The sequence below is a fragment of the Hemiscyllium ocellatum genome, chromosome 9, assembly GCF_020745735.1.
Source record: "Hemiscyllium ocellatum isolate sHemOce1 chromosome 9, sHemOce1.pat.X.cur, whole genome shotgun sequence".
In the NCBI taxonomy this organism is placed as follows: Eukaryota; Metazoa; Chordata; class Chondrichthyes; order Orectolobiformes; family Hemiscylliidae; genus Hemiscyllium; species Hemiscyllium ocellatum.
Window position 1 is genome coordinate 54,081,008 of NC_083409.1, and position 25,808 is coordinate 54,106,815.

The 25,808-nt window shown below is 51.7% G+C and overlaps 1 protein-coding gene across 1 annotated transcript in view; it reads left to right on the forward strand.

Annotated features, from left to right (window-relative positions):
- Window positions 1-1,347: 1,347 nt before the first annotated feature.
- Window positions 1,348-25,808, forward strand: part of pdcb (phosducin b) — a 66,051-nt gene continuing 41,590 nt past the window's right edge. Inside the window, exon 1 of the mRNA XM_060829570.1 lies at window positions 1,348-1,499. Within this exon, the coding sequence (XP_060685553.1) occupies window positions 1,348-1,499 (152 nt within the window). The remainder of the gene's footprint in view (window positions 1,500-25,808) is intronic.

The following is a 25,808-nucleotide window of genomic DNA, read 5'->3' on the forward strand; positions in this document are numbered from 1 at the left end:
TATTTTTTTGTGACACACAATGTGTACAAATCTTTATTCAATATCCACCACCAGGAAAAATAGGAAAACACCCGAGTGGCCAATGACAAGCAGTGCCCTCACATCAAAGGGCAATGCTGTGTGATCAAAACAGTGATGGGGAGGATCTCCTGTTTATGTTTTTTTGTTTGTTTTTTTTTCTTTTCTCTTTTTTTTCCTCTTATTGAGAATCCCCTTTTTTTTTCTTTTTTTTCCCTCCCCACACTACCGCCTAACTGCGGTAGTGCTTACTTTTTTCCCTAGCACCCATGGGGTGTGGGTGTGTGTGTGTGTGTGTGTGTGTGCGCGCGCGCACGCGTGCAAGTGTGAGACGCAGTGAGAGACACAAAGTGCACAAATCTTTATTTAATTTCCACCACCAGGAAGATAGGAAACACCCGAGTGGCCTGTGACAAGCAGTGCCCTTTACATCAAAGGGTAATGCTGTGTGATCAAAACAGTGAAGGGGAGGGCAGGGACTAAATTAAAATAGAGTTGGACGGGGAAATGATGCACTCCACTCCCTGCGGCGCCCACCTCTCCCTGAACAACTCCAGGGTGCTGGTGGACACTGCGTGCTCCTTCTCCAAGGACACCCAGGCTCTAACGTAACCGCGGAAGAGGGGCAGGCAGTCGGCCCTAACAACCCCCTCCACGGCCCGCTGCCTGGACCTGTTTATGGCCAGTTTGGCCAGGCCAAGGAGCAGACCCACGAGGAGGTCTTCAGACCTGCCCTCCCTCCTCCGCACCGGGTGCCCGAAGATCAGGAGCGTGGGACTGAAGTGCAACCGAAAGCAGAGGAGGAGGTTTCTCGGAAAATCAAAATGGGAGTGCAAACGCCCACACCCAATATACACATGGTCCACGGACTCCACAGCACCACAGATCAAGCAGTTGGGCTGGGAGTCCGTGAACCACCGCAATCTGCGGTTGCAGGGGACTGCTGCGTGCAGCACCCTCCACCCCAGATCCTCGAGAGAAAGGGGGAGGACTCCTGCGTAGAGAATCCTGTACTGGGGATTCCCACCGCCCGGTGGCAAATGGGCACGCCAAGGCATGTCCGGGCGGTGGATGAGGGAGAAGAGGTGGACGGTGTGCAGCAGCAGTCGATACAGGGCCCACCTTTTAACGTCCTTGAAGGGGACAAAATTAAAATTTTGGAGGCGGCTCAGGTTGTGGGGCACAGGCTCTCACGGGAAGTACAGGACCTTGGGGCCAATGTGAAATTCTGTCCGGGCTGGGGTGAGCGCGGACGGGATCCCACTGCACACCTGAGCGTCCAACTGGTGCACTACGTCGGGTCTGAGCACCACCGTTTTAAGGCATTGGATGGCGGTGGCCACGTACCGGACGTCTACCGCTGCCCTGCTCACTGTCTTGCGGCAACATCCAGCCCAGGCCCCCAGCACGTCCCCGACCCTGGTCACACTCGCCGCCACGGCTCTCCTCTCCGACAGCCACTTGAACCCGCGAGCACGGAGGTGCGGTTTCCTGAGCAACGGCTCCCTGACGACAGCCGCTACTCCTGCCGGAGGGTAGGCACGGCGCAATTCAAACATGTTCCAGACAGTGATCAGGTCCTGGTAAAAGACAGGCAGCACCTTGAGGGCGACCTCCAAACCGTCACGGTCGATGAACAGGAGCTGCGTGTCAATTTTGAGGTTACGCACCTGGTGGAAAAATTACGTCGCCAGGGCGCACCACCTAGGAGGAGGCTCGACGTAAAGGTATCGCTGCAAGGTCTGAAGGCGGAAGGTCGCGACCTGGGTGCGGACGCACACCAGTGGCTGACCGCCCTCCTCAATAGGGAGACTCAGAACCTGTCAGCGACCCAGTGCATCTTTTGTCCCAGAAGAAGTCGACCAACGTTCTCTGGATGTCAGCGACAAAGCCAGGAGGAGGGACCAAAGTGACCAGCCAGTACCACAGCTTGGCGGCCACCAGCTGGTTTATGACCAGCACTCGGCTCCTGTATGAGAGCACTCGGAGCAGTCCTGTCCAGCGGCCTAGGCGAGCCGAGACTTTGGCCTCCAGCTCCTGCCAGTTGGCCGGCCAGGATTCCTCGGCCGGGCTGAGGTAGACCCCCAGGTAGAGGAGATGGGTGGTACTCCAGCTGAACCCCCGAAACTCCTCTGGCAGGGAGTCCACCCGCCACGGACCCACCAGTAGCCCGGAACATTTGGCCCAGTTGATCCTGGCGGAAGACGTTGCCGAGCCCACGGCCTGGCACTCGCGCATCCTCCCCAGGTCAGCCGGGTCGGTGAAAGTGAGGAGCACGTCGTCGGCGTAGGCTGAGAGGACCACCTCCGTGCCCGCGCCGCGCAGAACCAGCCCTGACAACCTCCTCCACAAGAGGCGCAGGAAAGGCTCCACGCACAGGGAATACAGCTGGCCGGACAGGGGGCAGCCCTGACGCACTCCTCTCCCGAAGCGAAGGGGCGCTGTCAGGGACCCGTTAACTTTAACCAGACACTCTGCGGCGGCGTACAAAAGTCGGATCCGGGCGACGAACTGCGTCCCGAACCCGAATGCCTACAGAGTCCCGAGCAGGTACTCGTGATCGACCCTGTCGAACGCCTTCTCCTGGTCGAGAGACAGGAAGGCACTCAGCAGACCAGCCCGTCGACAGAAATGGATCTGGTCCCGGACCAGGTGGACGTTGTCGTGTATCCTCCGGCCTGGGAGGGTGTAGGACTGGTCCGGGTGAATCATGTGGGCCAGCATGGAAGCCAGGCGAGAAGACAACACCCTGGCAAAGATTTTGTAGTCTGTGCTGAGGAGGGAGACCGGACGCCAGTTCTTCAAAGAACGAAGGTCCCCCTTCTTTGGCAACAGGACGATGACCGCCCTGCGCCAAGAAAGGGGCAGCTCTCCGGCATTTAGACACTCCCCCAGGACCTGTGCGTAGTCGCTCCACAAGACGTCCCAGAACGCCCAGAAGAAATCCACAGTCAGCCCGTCCAGCCCCGGGGATTTGCCCCTCGAGAGCCGGTCGAGGGCGCCGGTCAGCTCCTCTAAGGTGACGGGAGCGTCGAGCCTTCCGGCATCCTCTGGGCTGAGCTGCGGCAGGTCCTCCCACAAAACTGAGCATCCTCGCTGGATGGATCCGGAGAGAACAGGGCCGTGTAATAGGATCGGACGTGGGCCCTGACACCCTCCGGATCCAAGACGAGGGACCCGTCGTCAGCCAGCAGCACAAGGCGATGCTGACGGGTGCCACGCCTTTTTTCCAGCAAGTAGAAGAAGGGGGAGCCGCGGTCCAGGTGCTGGAGGAGCTGGAGCCGCGACCTCACGTACTCGCCCCGAGTCCCGACGAGCTGCAGGTCCCGGAGCGCGGCCTTCTTCTCTTCGTACACACCGCGCAGGGCCGGGTCCGCGTCGGGCTGACAGAGGCGTGACTCCAGGTCGAGCATCTCCCTCTCCAACGCCCCGATCCTGGATTTCCGCCTCTTTGTTGACCCCCTCGTGTACTCCTGACAGAAGACGCGGACGTGAACCTTGCCCACGTCCCACCATAGCCTCAGGGAGGGGAAGCTTCCCCGCTTCCTTCTCCAGCCGGCCCAGAAACGACAAAACGAGTCCCGGAACCGCTCGTCCTCCAGCAGCAGGTTGTTAAAGTGCCAGTATGCAGAGCCCAGCCTGGCGCCGAACGGAAGGAGTTCCGCCCACACCAGGTGATGGTCCGCGCACGACACCTGCCGCGTGGAGGCCTTCGAAAAACAGGAGGCGTACGCCTACGAAATGTACAGGCGGTCGATTCTGGACGCTCCGACCCCAGGCCTCACGAAGGAGAAGGCGATGGAGTCAGGATGGAGATTCCGCCAGACGTCCACCAGGTCAAAGGACTTGACCAAGTCCCCCAAACTCCTCCCCGACGCCGAACTCGTGCGGGCACCGCCGTGGTCCCTGTCCTCGAGGACGCAGTTAAAATCTCCCCCGAGGACGATGCACTGGTTCTCGTCGATGGAAGCAAGGTGAGCGGACACTTCTTCAAAGAAGCTCACTTGCCTCGGCCCGGCCAGGGGAGCGTAGACGTTCACCAAGTGAAGCACCGCGCCCCCCAGCCGAACCGTCAGGTGAAGCAAACGGCCTGGCACTGGCTCCCTGACCCCCAAGATCTCCGGCTGAAAATGCGGGGCCAACAAGGTAGCCACCCCACCAGATCTGCGGGTGAGGTGACTCATGTAGACCCCCCCCTCGCCTCTCCAGGAGCCAGGTGGCTTCGTCTCCCGGGGTAGTGTGGGTTTCTTGCAGGAAGCACACTGCATACCTCCCGTCCCGAAGGACCGAGGGGGTCTGGAATCTGCGCTGTGACTCCCTGCTGCCGTTGATGTTGAGGCTGGCTATAGTTGTCTCCATGTCGGAAGCATAGTGCAACCACCACCAGTACACACAGTTAAACTATATACATATTTACTGGGAGGACGAGAGAGGGGCACAGAAGTCCCTCGCCCTCACCAGGAAGTTCCTGACTCGCTTTTGCTCATTCGCGTCAAGCCCGGGTGCCTGGCACACAGCGTGGGCCGACCAGTAGACTCTTTCAAAGGAGCTCCAGCAGTCGAGCGCCAGTTGGGCTCTATCCCGGCGACTCCGAGTTTCCTCGACAAATTCCCGGAGTTCCTCGAGGGGGATGAGGGGGATGAGGGGGAGATCGGTGGGGGGCACCTGGGACTCGAAAATCTCGCTGGAGACTGACTCCGCGTCGTCCCCGGTGTCCGCCACTGATCCAGAACCCTCCTCCGGGAGGTCGCCCTCGGTCACCGACCCTTCTCTCACCGAGAGGATGGGGGCTGGTCCGGCACCGCCAACTGGCCTCAAACCTCCAGTGACTCCACCCCCAGGGTCACTAGCGGTACCTTCCTCGGCGCACCCCTTCCCGGAACGCCCTGAGTTCGGGTCGTCGGGCGGCAGAGGCTCGGGGCCCCGCTCCTCTCCCAACACCGGGACGCCCGGCTCCTCGGGGAAAAGGTCCTCCCCCAGGGCCAAGGCCCCCGGAAAAACAGTCTGGGAGGGAGGAGCAAGGCTCCTCCCGTCCACTGCTCGACGACTCAGCAGTGAATAAAAGACTGTCGTCTGCACCATGGCCCGTGTTATTATTAAAATCCCCCCCGGGGCTGGAGGAGTTATGGCGGTGGAAGGCCCGGCTGTCGCCCCTGGGGGTTTGGGCAGGTCGGGCCATGGTGCAGGACAGTGGGGAGACACCGTCGGCTCATCCCCTGGAGAGGGGCAGCACCGCCGGCGCGCTGATGGGATTTCTCCCCCCCTCCAAGGGACGGCGCCTCTTCCCCAGAGAGACAGGGGGGAATTTATGGGTCTTCCACTCCCCACCCGCCTTGGTGGTCATGGGGCCTGAGGTCCCGCTCCCCCCGGCCTTTCCCGGAATACGATTGGCTGGGGGAAGGCAAGGGGCATGGCCAGGGTAGGGAGGGTCAGCCGTGTCACTGCCTGCCTTGCCCTGGTTTATCAGGTGATGGCGGGCGGGGCAGGAGCCCAGTTCCCTCTCCGGGACCCAGAGACACGGTCGCTGCAGGAGGTAGAGCAGCGGTGGTTCCCCCCAGGTTAGTGCCAGGGGGTGGCTGGGTGGGGCGGGGCTCGGTCTCCGGGGCAGATGATGAGGCCCCAGGGGTTTCTGTAACGGGGTCGGGGTCAGTGGGACCAGGATCAGATTCGGGTTTGTGGGTTCTGGGGTCAGGGTTCCCGCACCGGGGCGACGCTGGCACAGCCGCAGGGGCATTGTCGTGCCGGGGCGGGGCAGGTCGTGGGCTACGTGGAGGGGAAGAGGATGCGGATAGGGTGGTCTCCCCGTGGGCGGGCTTGACGCGTTGCATCTTCCTGGGCGCCTTCCGTCCAGTCGGACGTTCACCCCCCTCCCTGCCAGAGGCTGAGGTATTGGGAGCCTCCGGCTTAGCCCCCGGTGCCTGGGCTTGTGGTGTGGACTTTGGGGGAGGGGCAGTGGGTGCGGCGGCGCCACACGTAGCCGTTGGTATGGGCTGGGGAGCCTTCTGGGTGGGGCAGTTCTTCCTAATATGCCCCACCTCGCGGCACAGGTGGCACCGTCCGCCGTCCAGAAAGCGCGGTAGGCTGGACAGTGGAGGACAGTGAACGAGCCCTCGGTGACCTCCTCCCGGGCCAGGCAAATAAACACCTGGCATCGGAAGAAGTATACCTTACGGAGGGCGGTGTCCTTAAGACCGAGCAGGAGCGGTTCAATACCTGACCGGATCTCCCCCAAGGTGTTGAGGTGGGGAAGAAGGAGCTCACTGGCAATGAAGGGCGGGACGTTGGAGATCACAACCCTCTGGGCCATGACCTCCAAAGGGTCGACGGGCAAATGTGTCCCGCCCACAGTGAGCCCCCTCTCCATGGCCAGGTGGACCGCCTGCTCGGTCTTAAGGAAGAACACGGCCTTCCCGTACATACGGGCCGCAGCGACGATGGCCAGTGGGCCGACCACACTAGCTATGGCCTTGCTGCAGGCCTCGATGGTCATGTTGGGATGGGGATAGGCCTTTACCCCCAGGCGTTTAGTCAGGTGCCTGAAGGGGGATGCGGTTGCGGCCGGGGTTGGGACAGCCGAGCCTAAGGCAGCAGCTACCCCGGCGTAGGTCCGGCTGGGCGCTGCGACCTTCGGGCTTGCCATACTCCGTCGGCCCCTGGCAGTAGCGGTGGAGGTGGGCCTCTGGCAGTAGTAGCAGCGGAGTTCTTGTGGAGGCCCCCGAGGCCAGTCACCCAAGGCGAGTCCCAGGCAGCAGTGGTGGAGGCAGGCCTCAGGCAAGTCCTCGATTGCAGTGGTGGGGGCAGGTCTGTTGGGGAGGCTCCCCAAGAGAAGTCCCAGGCAGCCCCAAAATTGAGTCCTGGGCAGTAGCGGTGGAGGTGGGACTCGGGTCTCTCTCTCTCTCTCTCACTCACTCAAAATGTGCGATAGGTAGTCCAGGGATAGTCCCCTTCCCCTCTGACACCTTCGAGCAGGAGAGTCCTTGCACAGGTGCACACCCTCTCACTGATCCAGCACTCAAGTCAAGGGAAAACACCTGCGTGGTCCAGTGACAAGCAGTACCCTTCACAACAGGCAAAGCTGTGTGATCAAACAGTGAAGGGGAGGGCAGGGACAGTCCCCTCTCTTTTTTATATATACGGACCCCTCTATTTTTTTTTTCTTTTTTTCCTAATTAACCCCACACTACCGCCTAACTGCGGTAGCGCTTATTTTCCCTAGCACCCATGGTGTGTGTTTGTAGTTGTGAGACACAGTGAGAGACGCAAAGTGCACAAATCTTTATTCAATATCCACCACCAGGAAAAGTAGGAAAACACCCGAGTGGCCTGTGACAAGCAGTGCCCTTCACGTCAAAGGACAATGCTGTGTGAACAAACAGTGAAGGGGAGGGCAGGGACTAAATCAAAATGGAGTTGGAGGGGGAAATGATGCACTCCACTCCCTGCGGCACCCACCTCTTCCCTGAACAACTCCAGGGTGTTGGTGGACACCGCGTGCTCCTTCTCCAAGGACACCCGGGCCCTAACGTAACCGCGGAAGAGGGGCAGGCAGTCGGCCCTAACGACCCCCTCCACGGCCCGCTGCCTGGACCTGTTTATGGCCAGTTTAGCCAGGCCCAGGAGCAGACCCACGAGGAGGTCTTCAGACCTGCCCTCCCTCCTCCGCACCGGGTGCCCGAAGATCAGGAGCGTGGGACTGAAGTGCAACCAAAAGCAGAGGAGGAGGTTTTTAAGAAAATCAAAAAGGGAGTGCAAACGCCCACACCCAATATACACATGGTCCACGGACTCCACAGCACCACAGAACAAGCAGTTGGGCTGGGAGTCCGTGAACCACCGCAATCTGCGGTTGCAGGGGACTGCTGCGTGCAACACCCTCCACCCCAGATCCCCGAGAGAAAGGGGGAGGACTCCAGCGTAGAGGGCCCTCCACTGGGGATCCCCACCGCCCGGTGGCAAATGGGCACGCCAGGGCGTGTCCGGGCGGTGGATGAGGGAGAAGAGGTGGACGGTGTGCAGCAGCAGTCGGTATAGGGCACACCTTTTAACGTCCTTGAACGTGACAAAATTAAAATTTCGGAGGCAGCTCAGGTTGTGGGGCACAGGCTCCCGCGGGAAGTACGGGACCTTGGGGCCGATGTGAAATTCCGTCCGGGCAGGGGTGAGCGCGGACGGGATCCCACCGCACACCTGAGCGTCCTCCAACTGGTGCACTACGTCGGGTCCGAGCACCGCCGTTTTAAGGCATCGGATGCCGGTGGCCACGTACCGGACGTCTACCGCTGCCCTGCTCGCTATGTCTTGCGGCAACGTCCAGCCCAGGCCCCCGGCACCCAGCACGTCCCCGACCCTGGTCACCCTCGCCGCCACGGCCCTCCCCTCCGACAGCCACTCGAACCCGCGAGCACGGAGGTGCGGATTCCTGAGCAACGGCTCCCTGACGACAGCCGCTACTCCTGCCGGAGGGTAGGCGCAACGCGATTCGACCATGTTCCAGACAGTGATCAGGTCCTGGTAAAAGACAGGCAGCACCTTGAGGGCGACCTCCAAACCGTCACGATCGACGAACAGGAGCTGCGTGTCGTAGTTGAGGTTACGCACCTGGCGGAAAAAATACGTCGCCAGGGCGCACCACCTAGGAGGAGGCTCGACGTAAAGGTATCGCTGCAAGGTCTGAAGGCGGAAGGTCGCGACCTGGGTGCGGACGCACACCAGCGACTGACCGCCCTCCTAAATGGGGAGACTCAGAACCTGCGCAGCGACCCAGTGCATCTTTTGTCCCAGAAGAAGTCGACCAACGTTCTCTGGATGTCAGCGGCAAAGCCAGGAGGAGGGACCAAAGTGACCAGCCAGTACCACAGCATGGCAGCCACCAGCTGGTTTATGACCAGCACTCGGCTCCTGTAAGATAGCACTCGGAGCAGTCCTGTCCAGCGGCCTAGGCGAGCTGAGACTTTGGCCTCCAGCTCCTGCCAGTTGGCCGGCCAGGATTCCTCGGCCGGGCTGAGGTAGACCCCCAGGTAGAGGAGATGGGTGGTACTCCAGGGTGAACCCCCGAAACTCCTCCGGCAGGGAGTCCACCCGCCACGGACCCACCAGTAGCCCGGAACATTTGGCCCAGTTGATCCTGGCGGAAGACGCCGCAGAGTACACGGCCTGGCACTCGCGCATCCTCCCCAGGTCAGCCGGGTCGGTGAAAGTGAGGAGCACGTCGTCGGCGTAGGCCGAAAGGACCACCCCCGTGCCCGCGCCGCGCAGAACCAGCCCCGACAACCTCCTCCGCAAGAGGCACAGGAAAGGCTCCACGCACAGGGAATACAGCTGGCTGGACAGGGGGCAGCCCTGACGCACTCCTCTCCCGAAGCGAAGGGGCGCCGTCAGGGACCCGTTAACTTTAACCAGACACTCTGCGGCGGTGTACAAAAGTCGGATCCGGGCGACGAACTGCGTCCCGAACCCGAACGCCCGCAGAGTCCCGAGCAGGTACTCGTGATCGACCCTGTCGAACGCCTTCTCCTGGTCGAGAGACAGGAAGGCGCTCGGCAGACCAGCCCGTCGACAGAAATGGATCAGGTCCCGGACCAGATGGACGTTGTCTTGTATCCTCCGGCCCGGGACCGTGTAGGACTGGTCCAGGTGAATCATGTGGGCCAGCACGGAAGCCAGGCGAGAAGACAACACCCTGGCAAAGATTTTGTAGTCCGTGCTGAGGAGGGAGACTGGACGCCAGTTCTTCAACGAACGAAGGTCCCCCTTCTTTGGCAGCAGGACGATGACCACCCTGCGCCAAGAAAGGGGCAGCTCTCGGCATTTAGACACTCCCCCAGGACCTGTGCGTAGTCGCTCCCCAGGACGTCCCAGAACGCCCTGAAGAACTCCACAGTCAGCCCGTCCAGCCCCGGGGATTTGCCCCTCGAGAGCCGGTCGAGGGCGCCGGTCAGATCCTCTAAGGTGACGGGAGCGTCGAGCCTTCCGGCGTCCTCCGGGCTGAGCTGCGGCAGGTCCTCCCACAGAACTCTGCGAGCATCCTCGCTGGACGGATCCGGAGAGAACAGGGCCGTGTAATAGGATCGGACGTGGGCCCTGATACCCTCCGGATCCGAGACGAGGGACCCGTCGTCGGCCAGCAGCACAAGGAGCTGCTGACGGGTGCCACGCCTTTTTTCCAGCGAGTAGAAGAAGGGGGAGCCGCGGTCCAGGTCCTGGAGGAGCTGGAGCCGCGACCTCAAGTACGCGCCCCGAGCCCCGACGAGCTGCAGGTCCCGGAGCGCGGCCTTCTTCTCTTCGTACACCCCGCGCAGGGCCGGGTCCGCGTCGGGCTGACCGAGGCGTGACTCCAGGTCGAGCATCTCCCTCTCCAACTCCCCGATCCTGGATTTCCGCCTCTTTGTCGACCCCCTCGCATACTCCTGACAGAAGACGCGGACGTGAGCCTTGCCCACGTCCCACCATAGCCTCAGGGAGGGGAAGCTTCCCCGCTTCCTTCTCCAGCCGGCCCAGAAACGACGAAACGAGTCCCGGAACCGCTCGTCCTCCAGCAGCAGGTTGTTAAAGTGCCAGTACGCGGAGCCCAACCTGGCGCCGAACGGAAGGAGTGACCCCCAGGGTCACCTTCCGTATCTTCCTCGGCGCACCCCTTCCCAGAACGCCCCGAGTTCGGGTCGCCGGGCGGCAGAGGCTCGGGGCTCCGCTCCTCTCCCGACACCGGGACGCCCGGCTCCTCGGGGAAAAGGTCCTCTCCCAGGGCCAAGGCCCCCGGAAAAACAGTCTGGGAGGGAGGGGCGAGGATAACACCTTCCTCCCCGCCACCGCTCGACGACCCAGCAGTGAAAAGAAGGCGGTCACCTGCACCATGGCCCGTGATGGTATTAAAATCCTCCCCAGGGGCCGGAGGAGTTATGGCGGTGGAAGGCCCGGCTGTCGCCCCTGGGGGTTTGGGCAGGTCGGGCCATGGTGCAGGACAGTGGGGGTGCACCGTCGACTCATCCCCTGGAGAGGGGCAGCGCCGCTGGCGCGCTGATGGGATTTCTCCCCCCTCCAAGGGCCAGTGCCTCTTCCCCAGAGAGACAGGGGGGAGTTTATGAGCCTTCTCCTCCCTGCCCGCCTTGGTGGTCATGGGGCCCGAGGTCCCCCCCTGCCTTTCCCGGAATACGATTGGCTGGGGGAAGGCAGGGGGCGTGGCCAGGGTGGGGAAGGTAAGCTGTGTCACTTCCTGCCCCGCCCCTGGTTTATCAGGTGATGGTGGGCGGGGCAGGGGCCCAGTTCCGTCTCCGGGGCCTAGAGAATCAGTCTCTGGAGGAGGTAGGGCAGCGGTGGTTCCCCTCAGGTTAGTGCCAGGGGGTGGCTGGGTGGGGCTCGGTCTCCGGAGGAGGGGTTGAAGCCCCAGGAGTTTCCGTAACGAGGTGGAGGTTGGGGTCAGTGGGACCGGGATCAGGTACAGGTTCGGGGGTCAGGGCTCCCGCGCCGGGGCGACGCTGGCACGGCCGCAGGGGCATTGTCGTGCTGGGGCGGGGCAGGTCGTGGGCTACGTGGAGGGGAAGGGGATGGGGATAGGGTGGTCTCCCCGTGGGCAGGCTTGACGCGTTGCATCTTCCTGAGCGCCTTCCGTCCGGTCGGACGCTCGCCCCCCTCCCTGCCAGAGGCTGAGGCATTGGGAGCCTCCGGCTTAGCCCCCGGTGCCGGGGCTTGTGGTGTTGTCTTTGGGGGAGGGGGTGTGGGTGCGGCGGCACCACCCGCAGCCGTTGGTGTGGGCTGGGCAGCCTTCTGGGTGGGGCAATTCTTTCTAATGTGCCCCACCTCGCGGCACAGGTGGCACCGCACGCCGTCCGCCGTCCAGAAGGCGCGGTATGCCGCGCCCTCGTGGAGGACAGTGAACGAGCCCTCGGTGACCTCCTCCCGGGCCAGGCAAATAAACACCTGGCGTCGGAAGGAGTATACGTGACAGAGGGCGGGGTCCTTAAGACCGAGCAGGAGCGGTTGAACACCTGACCGGATCTCCCCCAAGGTGGTGAGGTGGGGAAGAAGGAGCTCACTGGCAATGAAGGGCGGGACTTTGGAGATCACGACTCTCTGGGCCGTGACCTCCAAAGGGTCGATGGGTAAATGTGTCCCGCCCACAGTGAGCCCCCTCTCCACGGCCAGGTGGACCGCCTGCTCGGTCTTAAGGAAGAACACGGCCTTCCCGTACATGCGGGCCGCAGCGACGATGGCCAGTGGGCCGACCACACTAGCCATGGCCTTACTGCAGGCCTCGATGGTCATGTTGGGATGGGGATAGGCCTTGACCCTCAGGCGTTTGGTCAGGTGCCTGAAGGGGGATGCGGTTGCTATGATGTAGGATGGTGATGTAGGCCCAACCAACCCTGGCTGTTTCATCAATGACCTCCCTCTCTGCTAAGGTCATAACTGGGGATGTTCACTGATGATTGGAAGCATTCAGTACTGTTTGAAACTGTTCAGAAAACTTTCAGGTTGGGCTTTATTCATAGCAAGTTGCATTTGTACCACACAGCGACCAGGCAATTAACATCTCCAAAAGGAGAGAATCAAATCACCATTCTATGAAATCCAACCGTGTTAGCACTGTTGAATTTCCCACCAGCAGCATTCTGGGAATCACTGGTGACCACAAACTAAACAGGACCTACCATGTAATTACTGTAACTGAAACAGCAAGTCAAAGGCTGGGAATTCTATGATGAGTGATTCACTTTCTCACTCTCTAAAGCCTGTCCACTGTCTACAAGGTACAAATCAGGAATGTGATGGAACCACTTGCCTGGTTGAGTGCAGTTCCAACAGCACTTAAGGAGTTTAACACCATCCACTTGATTGACATCCACCCACAAGCTTCAATCTTATTCACCACACCAACAGTGCTACGTGGTTGTAGTTTTTAAATTTAACTTTGATTCACTGGAGCAACTCATCAATGTTTCTTCAGCAGCATGGCCAAAATTCATGGTCTCTTTTATCTAGAAGGCAGATGAAAATGCTGTATACTTAAATCCCCCTCCAATTACACACTGTCCTGACTTGGAGCTCCATCCCAACGCACTGTGGGGATATCTTCAGCAAGCAGTGCAGCAGTTTAAGAAAGCAGTTTAATATGAGCATCTCAATGACAATTAGGAATGGGAAAGAAATGCTAACCTACTCAAAGCGAAACACATAATATATAAACAAATGTTATAAAATGGACGGAACAGGCATCTTGCTCCAAATCTTGTGATATGGTAACTCCAGAAGTATTCTCATTTTTTTCCAATATTTCCATCTGCTAAGTTAATTTATTTGGTGTATATCAACATCATGATTTCAACCACATTTTGTTCCATTGTTTTCCAAAAGCTGAGACATAGTTAACTATCAGTACCATTGGATTTGATTGGACTACAGTAATGAGAAAAGGTTCTTAATTCTTTCAGCTCAATCTGATTATACTTCAGCTATTTCTGGACACGTCACCTTGATCTGAGAATTCAAACCGTAGGGTAGCCCAGCCTGAGAGGCTGTCCTCTGCATGAATCGTTATTTGCTGCCTTCAATGACACTACCTGAAGCATTAGCTGGAATTCTGGAGCTGTACTGAACAGGTAGACCTCTTTCATTTCACCACGCAGTCCATAGGTATTTTTGACCCTCGCCCCTGTGGTCTACATTGAGAATAGAGTTTTATTTCTCAAATCAGTTAGAAGTTTTGCTTTATGAGGGGAACAAAAATTACAGGTCATTCTGGTATAATATGCATTTCATCAACGTGAATTGGCTATAAGGTGGGGGACGGATTGTGAACGCTGTTTGGCGAATGTTCTGTTGAATGGGTATAGTGATTTTCCACAGTGCAATTTTCTATAGAGCGAGGTTGTAAAGGAATGCAACTGTTGTGTTATAGCAGAACGACCCAGAGCTTAAAGATGCTTGAGTCACGACTAATTTCTCAGCTAATTCATATTTTATTCATTCATACAATGTGGGCATTACTGGCAAGGTCAGCATTTATTGACCCATTATATGAATTGCCTTGGTGAAGTTACTGTTAGTGAGCTGCCTTCTTAAACTACTGCAGTCTTTGAAAAGTAGAGTCATGTACAGCATGTCAAAGGCTTGGAATTCTATGATGAGTGACTCACCTCCTCACTCTCTAAAGCCAATCCAATATCATCATGGCATAATTGAGCAGTATGATGGAATCCATTTAACTGAAAGGGTGCAATTCTAACAATACTCAAGAAGTTAATATCTCAGGATAGTGTGTGATTTGGAGGGGAACCTATGGGTGATAGTGTTCTCATGTATCTGCTCCCTTTGTCCATATAGATGGTGAAGATGATGGGGGTATGGAAGATGATTTTGAAGGAGTCATGGTGAGCAACTGCAGTGTATCGTGTAGATGGTATACACTGCTGCCATTGTGCATTAGTGATGAAGGGAGTGAATATTAAAGGTGGTGCATGGAGTGACAGTCAAATGGGCTGCTTTATCCTGGATGGTGTCAAACTCCTTGCGTGTTTTTGGAGCTGTAGGAAATATTCCATCACACTCCTGAATTGTGCCTTGTAGATGATGGATAGGCTTTGGAGAGAAAGGAGAGGAGTTACTTGCTGATGGATTCCTAGCCACTTACATTCTCTAAGTACAGTGTACTTACATGGCTACTCCAGTCTGTATTTCCTTTCAACATAAAAATATTCATAAACAAAAAAATCTATTTCCTTTCCTGTAAATATAACACCAGCATTCATGGTTGTATTGAGATTTTGTTTTATCAAGATCAAATGACTAAGTTAAGTATTACAAATTTTTTTCAGTAATATTGTACGGTTTTCTGATACTTACAAAAATCCAATTAAAACCTGTGCACCTATAAATCAATTTTATGCAAAATGAGCCATCCTTACTTTTTGACCCCATTGAATGTGCTGTTGATGATATCAAAAGTATACATGACTTTGAAAAATGATTTCAGAGAATGTTCACTTCAGGAATAGAGAAGAATGATCTTATATTTACATTATAAAGATTGAGAAGGTAAAAATCAAACACTCTCATTAATCTATTTTATAATGGGAGCTATAAAGTACAGCAATGGTCACTGGGAAATAACTCACATCTTCCCTCTTTTATTTCATATTGTGTATATACATAGATCGAACATTAGGCTATTAAACGAGTTGACCTGGTTAATTATCTGACCCAGTAATAATTAAAATGAGACTACATACTGTCTAGAAAGATCCAGTAATTTTACATAATTAATCATGATTATCTGGAAATCAACACAACAGTTGCAGGAGACAAATTCTGCCTAAGCTTTGAAATGTCTGGTGGTTACAGTGGTTTGCTATTATTATTACTTACTGAGCTGCTGTGAGATCCCTCAATAATCTACAATTACATTCCCAAATTCTTTTATCATGGGATAGGAGAATACAATCTTCATGTGTAGCATTGATTCATTACTGCCAACATAATTAGGAGATCTCAAATAATTTCAAAATGTAATTCCTTACTGTACGTTCTTAAATCTAATTGTACAAATCCCAGGAGATAGATAGAAGATACATAAGGAAAGATATTAAAAACTAATTGCATTTTACATGAAGAAAAAGGCAATTCAATTATCACTCTCAAATAAAACAAATTGACAACTTCTAATTCAAATTTCACAATGGGCATTATAGGCCTTTATGATTTCATAAACGATACTTAATTAATTTTTGTTCAAACTAGAATTCATGTAATTTAAGCAACATCTTGCAATAGGTATAAGTTTACTTTCATTAAAAGTATATTTTATGAAAATCTAGATCACAAATATAAATATTCCCTGGAAAAATTAGACAAACCATTATGAGAGCTAGTGTGACTGAGGATATTTTCTGTTTGTTCAATGACAATGGATGTTCCAATTAATGATGTAACAGGAAATTAATTGAAACCATCTACCTTTGCTGTACTGCTATTTTTCTTGTGTTTAGACAAAGTGTACCTTTCTTAATATTGTCTGTTATTGTCTATTAAAGTCTTGCCAATGATCTTTACAGAAAATGTCGCTTCAGCTGTTTAAAATCAAAGAAATCACACATCAGTTGGTTCACTCACTTAGCTGCAGTTCATAGGGAAGCAGCTTAAACTTTTAGTGCAGTAAAAAGCTCTACCAGTATATTTGTTGCGATTTGAACTGGTGCTGCTTAAAATAAACAAAACATGGTATTGCATGGAAATGTCACAATAGAATATACATCAATTCTTTTTCCTGATATCAGCTGTGGACTGTATTGTCCTTCTTTATAAATTGCTAGTCTGGACATGCAACATGATTAAGATAGGAGAAACAAAATTCAAGGTTGCATTTTTGTGGACTAACAATTCCTCTGTTGGATTGCATCACACACTTTTAAGATTCCTCATAATTAATAACTACATTGACACAATAAAAGCATTCTGGCATCTGAATCCTGTCATAGGTCAAAGGTTCACCCTCAAAACATAGCTCCATGATCTAAACTGAACCTGGATAGAAAAATGGTAATATTGCTATAGTGCCAATCTAGAGTCTTAGCTTAAAGCTCCTGGGATATGGGTTCAAGTCCTACTTGAGACCAGTTAAAAATTATAACTGTGGTTTCAGTAATATTGACCATAAGAATTGTCATCTTCAATTGTCATTGAATACCCACTGGTTCAGTAATGTTCCTTAGGGAAGGAAGTCTGCCATCCTTACCTACGAGTGAATGAAACCTGACCCTTTATTGGGTTCCTGAAGGTGTGCTACACTGTCAGTAGGCTCTGTCAGCTTTCTCAGATTAACATAAATGTTTGTACAATACCAGTCAAAATAAACAGGGATTTTGTTTGGTATCTGGGCAACATTTATCTTTCAAACAATATTTCTAATAACAGTTTATGTGGTCATTTATCTCATAGCTTTTCTTATGGGAGTTTGGTGTGCTCATATTGACTGCTGATGTTCCCAGCATTACAAAAGTTTCAGTGCCTGTGGAATACTTTGGAACATCACATAGGCATCACATGTGCTATATACAAGCACAGTCTTTATAGTTTGTTACCTCTTCTTCACAGCTTATCACCATATGACACTCTGTTCTATTAAAAGTACAACAACATTAGTGGTTTAATGAAGAGTCATTAAATGCTGATATCAACAGCCCAAGTGGTTACAAAACCATGTATTTGTTACCTTTCAGCTGTTTGCTTCATGATGTCATTGTTCCTTTGTGGCAGACAGCAATTTAAATGTTTTAATCATTTGGGGGTCGATTGAGTATTTTTTGAAAGTTAAAATCTCGATTAACGATCAGATGGGCAGTGGGCGGCTCTCCAAGTTTCTGACATAAATCAACTCTGCAGGTTTGTACAGGCCTGGCCATCAGTTCACCATGAAGCAAAAAAATTCCGCTTTTTCCACAAATAGAGTTATTTAAAACTACATATGTACAAATGTTGAAGGTTTCATTCTCAGTTCTGTCCCAGCCATGTGAAGATCTAGTCGTCAGTGAAATAATCCAAGGGTTGCTGCACTCTTCAAATCTTAAATCTGCAATATTCTGACACTCCTTAATCCAAGAGCAAATTCTTCTTTACCAGCTCACAGATATGAGTCAATGAGGTGGCAGTTCCAAATATGGTGAAAATCCCCAGCCCCAGGAAGGTGCTGGGGGTTTCTCCCAGCTCAGAGTGGCCAGGTTTCTGTATTGCTTGGTAAAATATCACTCAATCTATGCCAAAATCTCAAAATAGGTGTGTTAGATCCAGATTTTGAAAGTTTTGACCAGGGAAATGGCGTAGAAAAAGGCAGAAACCAGTAGTATTGCATTCAGTTTTCCAATGAACCAAACTGAGGAATGAATGATACCAAAACACAACTAGTCATTCCTCATATAAGAGCCAATTTAGATTCTCAGAAGGGCAATGAACAGAATTTAGAATTCTCATTACTGAACGGAGGGAAAACTGGAGATAGAATGATTTGAACTATTTTTGTTCACTACCTGGGGAGATGGTGTCATGTCACTGGAGTAGTAATCCAGAAGTCCAGGCCAACAATGTAGGGAGATGGGTTAAAAGCCTACCAAGACAAGTGGTGATATTTGAATTCAATAAATGAACCTGGAGTTGATATGGTGACTATGCAAACATTGTCAATTGTTGCAAAAAAAACACCTCATTGACTTTCTTTTTCCTTCCATCATTGTAAAAAGCAGCAATGTGTGCTATAAGGCTATAAGATCATTAGAAATAGGACCAGAAGTAGGCCATTCAGCCTATTTAGTCTGCTGTACTGTTCAATGAGATCATGGCTGATCTGCTGTCAACTGCAATATCCTGCCACCTTTCCCCATAACCCTTACTGATTAAAAATCTATCTGTATACTGAATATACTCATCGTCTCAGATTTGACATCCCTTGATGGCAAAGAACTCACCACTCTCTGAGAGAAAACATTCCATCTCATCTTTGTCTGAAATGAGCAAATCGTTACACTGAGATTATGCTTTCTGGTTATAAGCCCACCCACATTGGGAAATAACAAAGGGAACTCTTTTACTTTTATTTAATATTTCTTTTTGTCATTCTTACTGTTTGTATTTTTGTTTGGTCATCTTTTACTGCTCTGTAAATTTCTAATTCACCAGGATCTATCATATTTTTTGCTCTGTTCTCAGTTTTTTTATTTTTTACACGTTGTTTTGTAGTTCCTTACATGCGCGTGACTATTCTTTTGTGAGAAGCACAGCATAATTTCCCCTTATAGATATAAAGATGTTCTGTATCACAAAAACATCTTTTTTGAACATTTCCCCACAAGAGGCTGCTGTGGAGCTTCACCAGATATTTCATTTGGAAGATGCAATCCAGGACTTGGAGAGACGGAGAAGGAAGCAGGGACTGCTGAAGCTAAACTTCCCGTCCCCAGCGATATCTCCTTTATCATCACTCCTTGATCTTGTTCATGACAATGCCAGCCACCAGCTGGTCCTCTCTAACCACCACATTGTCTGGGGACAAATCCTTCCCTGAGTCAGGACGCATGTCATTCACTCATGGGCAGCCATGGAAGGCCTCCCCTCTTACTGTCACCACCCGCAGGTTCCTGGTAATGTGGCAGCAGGAAAGGGCAGGTTAAAGGGGCAGGAGGATGTAATCCTGAGGTGGCAGGAGGATGGGTATGGTGTGGGGGGGGGGGGTTTGCAGGACGATGGCTTGGTGTGGGGGCAGGAGGATGGTATGTTGTGGGTGTCAGGAGGACGGGTATAGTGTGTGGGGCAGGAGGATGGTGTGGAGTGGGAGTAGGAGTCTGGCATGGTGTGGGGGGGCCGGAGGATGGTATGGTGTGGGGTGCAGGAGGATGGTGTGGTGGAGCAGGAGGATGGTATGGTGTGGTGGGGGGCAGGAGGATAGGCATGGTGTGAGGGGGTGCAGGAGGATGGTATGGTGTGAAGGGGCAGGAGGATGGTATGGTGTGGGGGTGCAGGAGGATGGTGTGGTGTGGGGTGGGCAGGAGGATGGGTATAGTGTGGGGTGGGCAGGAGGATGGGTATGGTGTGGGGGGGCAGGAGGATGGGTATGGTGTGGGGTTGCAGGAGGATGGTATGGTGTGGGGGGGCAGGAGGATGGGTATGGTGTGAGGGGGCAGGAGGATGGGTATGGTGTGGGGGTCAGGAGGATGGTATGGTGTGGGGGGTCAGGAGGATGGTATGGTGTGGGGGGTCAGGAGGATGGTATGGTGTGGTGGGGCAGGAGGATGGTATGGTGTGGTGGGGCAGGAGGAGGGGTATGATGTGTGGTGGGCAAGAGGAGGGGTATGGTGTGAGGGGGCAGGAGGATGCGTATGGTGTGAGGGGGTAGGAGGATGGGTATGGTATGGGGGGCAGGAGGATGGGTATGGTGTGAGGGGGTAGGAGGATGCATATGGTGTGTGGGGGCAGGAGGATAGGTATGGTGTGGGGGGCAGGAGGATGGGTATGGTGTGGGGGGCAGGAGGATGGGTATGGTGTGGGAGGGCAGGAGGATGGGTATGGTGTGGGAGGGCAGGAATGGGTACGTTGTGAGGGGGCAGCAGGATAGGTATGGTGTGAGGGGGCAGCAGGATGGGTATGGTGTGAGGGGCAGGAGGATGGGTATGGTGTGAGGTGTAGGATGGCATGTGGGGGGGCAGGAGGGGTGTTTGGTGTTGGGGGCAGGAGGATGGATATGGTGTGGGGGGGACAGGAGGAGGGTGTGGTGTGGGGGGAGGATGGGTATGGTGTGAGGGCGACAGGAGGATGGGTATGGTGTGGGCGGGGCAAGTGGATCGGTATGGTGTAAGGGGGCAGGAGGATGGGTATGGTGTAGGGGACGGGAGGATGATATGGTGTGGGGAGGCGGGAGGTTGAGTATGGTGTGTGGGGGGTGCAGGAGGTTGATATGGTGTGTGGGGGCAGGATGATAGGTATGGTATGGGGGATAGGAGGATGGTATGGTGTCGGGGGGCAGGAGGATGGTATGGTGTGTAGGGGTAAAAGGATGGGCATGGTGTGGGCGGGCAGGAAGATATGCACAATTCTGAGAGGACAGAATATTTGGCATGGTGAGCGGACAGGAGTTGAGGACCCATCACCAGAAATGGGCATCTTCTCTTCTTCAACTGCAACCTCTGACCTCTCAGCCACTGTCTCCATCTCTCCCTCACCACCAATTATCCATGACCTACCTCTGATCCACTCAAAATAGTGTTCTGCAGTTTGATACTGCACTATGGAGCACACTGGAACATCTCATTGCAATGCTGCTGCCAGGATAGTATATGTGTGTGGGACAAATACCTAACCTGTGGATTGGGACAGCAGCTGCTTCGAGCTCCCCGCATTCTCCTCTGGTATTGCAAGCTTCAGTACTCATATTTTTATGATTTGCTGTCTCGGCCAGAACTTACAGGTTTGCAGTGTTTCTGTGCTGCCTTGCTGTTTAGTGCAGGCACAAAGCCAGGCAGTTCATTCTGGCCATCAGCAAAGATCAGTCACAGATGCACATGCTGCTGGACAGCGCTGTGCCACATGGATATTCGACCTGCACCATGTCGTTGCAGTGTCTGAAGTAGACACACTGCATGTGCAGCAAACACATGGCCATGTTGCAGACTCTCAGGTGGGTGAGTCTCAGTCAAGTAATGGGAGCAAGACTTCAGTTAGGATGGTCCTGCTCCAGTCAGTCAGAGACACTATCTGTTATCAGTTCAGGGGCTTGGACAGAGTTAGCTGCTTGGGACAGTCAAGGTCCAGAAGTCTGTATCATAACAGCTCAGATAATGGGCCCCGGCCGTCCCATAGATCCAATGCCACAAGCCCAGGGAAACATGGGAAATCAATCATTGGGTTGCTTAAAGGTCAGTCAGAGATCTGGTGAGTCGTCAGACAGGGATAGTCCATTCAGAGTGGTCGAATGAGTGGGCCATGGTCTGTCTACTGAAAGTCAAAGTGGGGTGGGAGGGGCTTGTTAGAAGGAGCCATTGGCTGTGGTAGGGAAGCTGAAGCAATCAATTGAAGGGATTGGAGGTGGCTCTCTGGGATGCAGAGGGAATAACAATTGTGAAAAGAGGCATTTTGATGTATAAGGGGGGGAGCCAATACAATATGTGAGGGAAATGCAGGGGTGGAGTCATTGCCATAGGCACACCCCTGACTTCATTGTGGGGACAGTATATATATGTCTCACATGGCGATGCAGTACACATGGGTCTCAAAAGGTAAAGTGAGGAAATGATTAGTTAAATAAATTAGTTGGGTGGAAATTTTGGGAACATCCAAACCAATGGGGTTGACTGGGAGGACAGCCAAAAAGAGAGCATGAACAAATACAATTATTATTTCTTCCATTGTCTTCCCAATAGCAAGAGCAGGATGGAGATGAAAATGGCTGCCACCATATCCAGAATGATGGGAGGTGTGGGGGCAAGTGTTTCACTCTGTGAGAGGGGCATTGTGAGGCCCTTCAAAGGGCAATAGCATTAAACAGACATTCACAGAATCCAGATGAAAGACACCTATGATTACAAAATGCTGTACATGAACCTTGCGCATTGACCTACTATGTGGACTCATACAGTTTACCATCCATCTTGCCACTTTCTGCCATATTTTGGAATATTTTCCCCTGGAATGAGAGAAGGGAAGGGATTGAGTGAGGTAAAAGTGGGTAGCATGGTTGTCAGTGCTGGTGCTGGTGGGGGAAAGATGCAGTGATGTCCTGTGTAAGTTAACAGAAAGTGCAAAGGCATGCACAGTTAGTATTCTTGGGGTTGGTGCGGCAATGAGGGAGAGTGAAGGAAGGTTGGTGCAAGCAATATTGACAATGGTGGAGCGTGAGTATTGGTGGGAGGTAGAAGAGATGGAGTGAGAATGAGGTACCCTCAATAAGCAAAGAAGATTATTACTTACTTTCAGAAGATCAGAAAAGATCAAGACATTGCTACTTGTTCCTCCTGACCATTAATACAACACTAATCTGGGTGGCAATTTTGGACTAGGCTGGCATGGTCTGCTGACCATGAAGAAACTCTGCACCATCCCAGCCACTAAGACTTCTAGGTTTCTGTTGGTGAAATATGTATCCAACTTGCCTCTGTCCATCATCTCTGAGACAATTCTTCACAAAAAGAAACAGGGGAAAGAGTAGGCCCAATCAAGGATAAAGGAGGAAGGATATGTGCGGAGCCAGAGGAAATGGGTGAGATCATTAATAAGTACTTTAGATTGGTATTCATCAAAGAGAGGGGCATGAGGGATTTGAGGTTAGGAAAAGGTGTGTGAATACTTTTGAACAGGTCAACATAATGAATGATGAAGTGTTGGGTATCTTGAAATGCGTTACACTACACAGATCCCCAGGGCCAGATGGATCTTTCACAGGATCCTGTGGGAGGCAAGGGAGGAATTAGCTAAGGCCTAAACAGATACCTTTACAACCTCTTTGGCCTCCGACAAAGTTCAAGAGAATTGGAGAATGGCTAACATTATTCCTTTATTTAAGAAGGGAAACAGAGATAATCCAGTTAATTACAAGTCAGTGAGCCTGGTGTCAGTGGTGGGGAAGCTGTTGGGGAAAATAATGGAAGAAAGGATTTACGCACATTAGGAAACAAATGGATTTGTTAGTGATAGGCAACATGGGTTTGTGTGGGAAAGGTCATGTCTCACCAACTTGATTAAATTTTTTAAGAAGGTGACAAAAATGATTGATGAAGGAAGGGCAGTGGATGTTGTCTATGTGGACTTTCATAAAGCAATTGATAAGGACCCACGGCAGTCTGGTATGGAGGTAAAGTCTCATTGGATCCAGGGTGAGCTGGCTAGATAGATACAAAACTGGCTTGGTCAATGAAGACAGAGAGTAGCTGTGGAAGGGTACTTTTCAGAATGGAGTTCAGTCACCAGTGGTATTCTGCAGGAATCAGTGGTGGGACCTTTGTTTTTTGTAATATATATAAATGATCTGGAGAAAAATGTAGGTGGGTCTGATTAGTAAGTTTATGGATGACACCAAAACTGGTGGACTTGCAGATAGTGAGGAGGACTGTCAAAAGATATGGCAGGATATAGACAGACTGCAGATCTGGGCACAGAAATGATTTTGATCCAAACAAATGTGAGGTGATCCATTTTGGAAGATCAAATTCAGGTGTGAATTGTGGAATACGTAGCAGAACCTTTAGCAGCATTGACATACAGAGGGATCTAGTTGTACTGGTCAACAGATCCCTGAAAATGGCAACAGATGGATAAGGTGGTCAAGAAAACATACAGCACACTTGCCCTGATTGGACGGGGCATTGAATCTAAAAGTTGGCAAGTTATGTTACAGCTGTATAAAATTTTAGTTAAGAGGTACCTAGAATATTGCATGCAGTTCTGGCCGTCACATTACCAAAAGGATGTAGATGGTTTGGAGAGGGTGCAGAGGTTTACCATAATGTTGCCCAGTCTGGAGGGTTTTAATTATGAGCAGAGGTTGGATAAACTCAGATTGTTTTCACTGGAAAGATGGAGGCTAAGGGGCAACCTGATAGAGGTCTACAAAATTATGACAGGCACAGATATGTTGGATAATCAGAGGATTATTCCCAGGTGGAAAGGTCAACTACAACAGGGCACAGGTTCAAAGTGAGAGGGGAAAATTTAGGGCATAAGTGTGGGAAAACCTTTCACACAGAGGGTGGTGGGTACCTGGAATGTACTGCTATTGGGGGTGGTAGATGCAGACACATTAGCAGTGTTTAAGGTGTATTTGAAAGACACATGAACAGGAGGTGAATAGAGGGATGGAAACCACGTATGGCAATAAGTAACAGGTCTAAATAAGGACTAAGAATTGGTGCAGGCTTGGTGGATCAAAGGGCCTGTTCCTGGACTGTATTGTATTTATTGTATAAATATAAGGCAAATCTGGGACCAAGACAGTGCATAACTGTGTTTTAAATGTGGCGCTGATGCTGGAATTCCCAACAGTGGTGAATATTTTCATCTCTGGCAAGAGAGAAGATTGGATAGGGTAGTGCATAGGTAATGAAGCAATCAGAGAAGAGCTTGAGAAATGTGCTAGGTCTCCTTCAGAGGAATCTCCCATAAAACTCAACAACATTGACATTTTGCCAATGCTTGTACAATTCAGTCCGTTGGCCCTGTTCTGTGCACAAACACATGCCTAGCAACAGAACTGAAAGCTTATTTCCTCTCGGTAAAAGCAAATTACAGTGGATGCTTGAATCTGAAACCAAAAGAGGAAATGCTGGAAAATCTCAGCAGGTCTGACAGCATCTGTAAGGAGAGAAAAGAGCTGATGTTTCGAGTCTAACTGACCCTTTGTCAAAGCTGGGGGTCAGTTAGACTCGAAAGGCAGCTCTTTTCTCTCCTTACAGATGCTGCCAGACCTGCTGAGATTTTCCAGCATTTTCTCTTTTGGCCTATTTCCTCTCACTTTGAAAATGTAGTCTCTGTACAATGAAGGAGAATTGGACTTCAGCTATAGGTACTGAAAGGTCACAATGTTAACAAAGATCAAGTAATGTAGGATTTTGTTGTCTTTGCAAAAATATGTAAAACTCCACATTGTAGGGAAAAAAAGAATGAAAAATCAGGCTTGTACATCAGTTGGATCTTGGTCCTTCTCAATGGAATAACAATCCAAGATCTACTTGCTCCTGTGGAACAGGAATCTGTGGTTATTTCAGCAGTTTAAGGAAATACATTGGTCATTTCTTTTAAAATCGGGATGACAGAAAGCATGGTAATACATTGAGATAATGATTTTACAAAATCTAGTTCTTAATAATTGAAAGTAATTGCAACATTGCGGTATGTGTGTATGCTTGAAGTAATAAGGAGTCTTTATAAAAAATGTAAAACTCTCGTAAACTACAACATTGGCTTATCTTGAAACATGAGCTGAAAATGTATTGCTGGAAAAGCGCAGCAGGTCAGGCAGCATCCAAGGAGCAGGAGAATTGACGTTTCGGGCATGAGCCCTTCTTCAGGAAGGCCTCCTGCCTGACCTGTGCTTTTCCAGCAACACATCTTCAGCTCTGATCTCCAGCATCTGCAGTCCTCACTTTCATCTTGAAACATGGAAACTTTCTCAACTCAGAGTATTTTTGGGCAATCCAAATTTGGTTAGTGAAGTGCTCTACACTTCACTTTGTTCCCACAATATGTAATATGTTAATGTTCAGATTAATCTTAATATTTTGACTCATCATTTTGATATCATTTTAGAGCTGCAATATTCATATATTAAA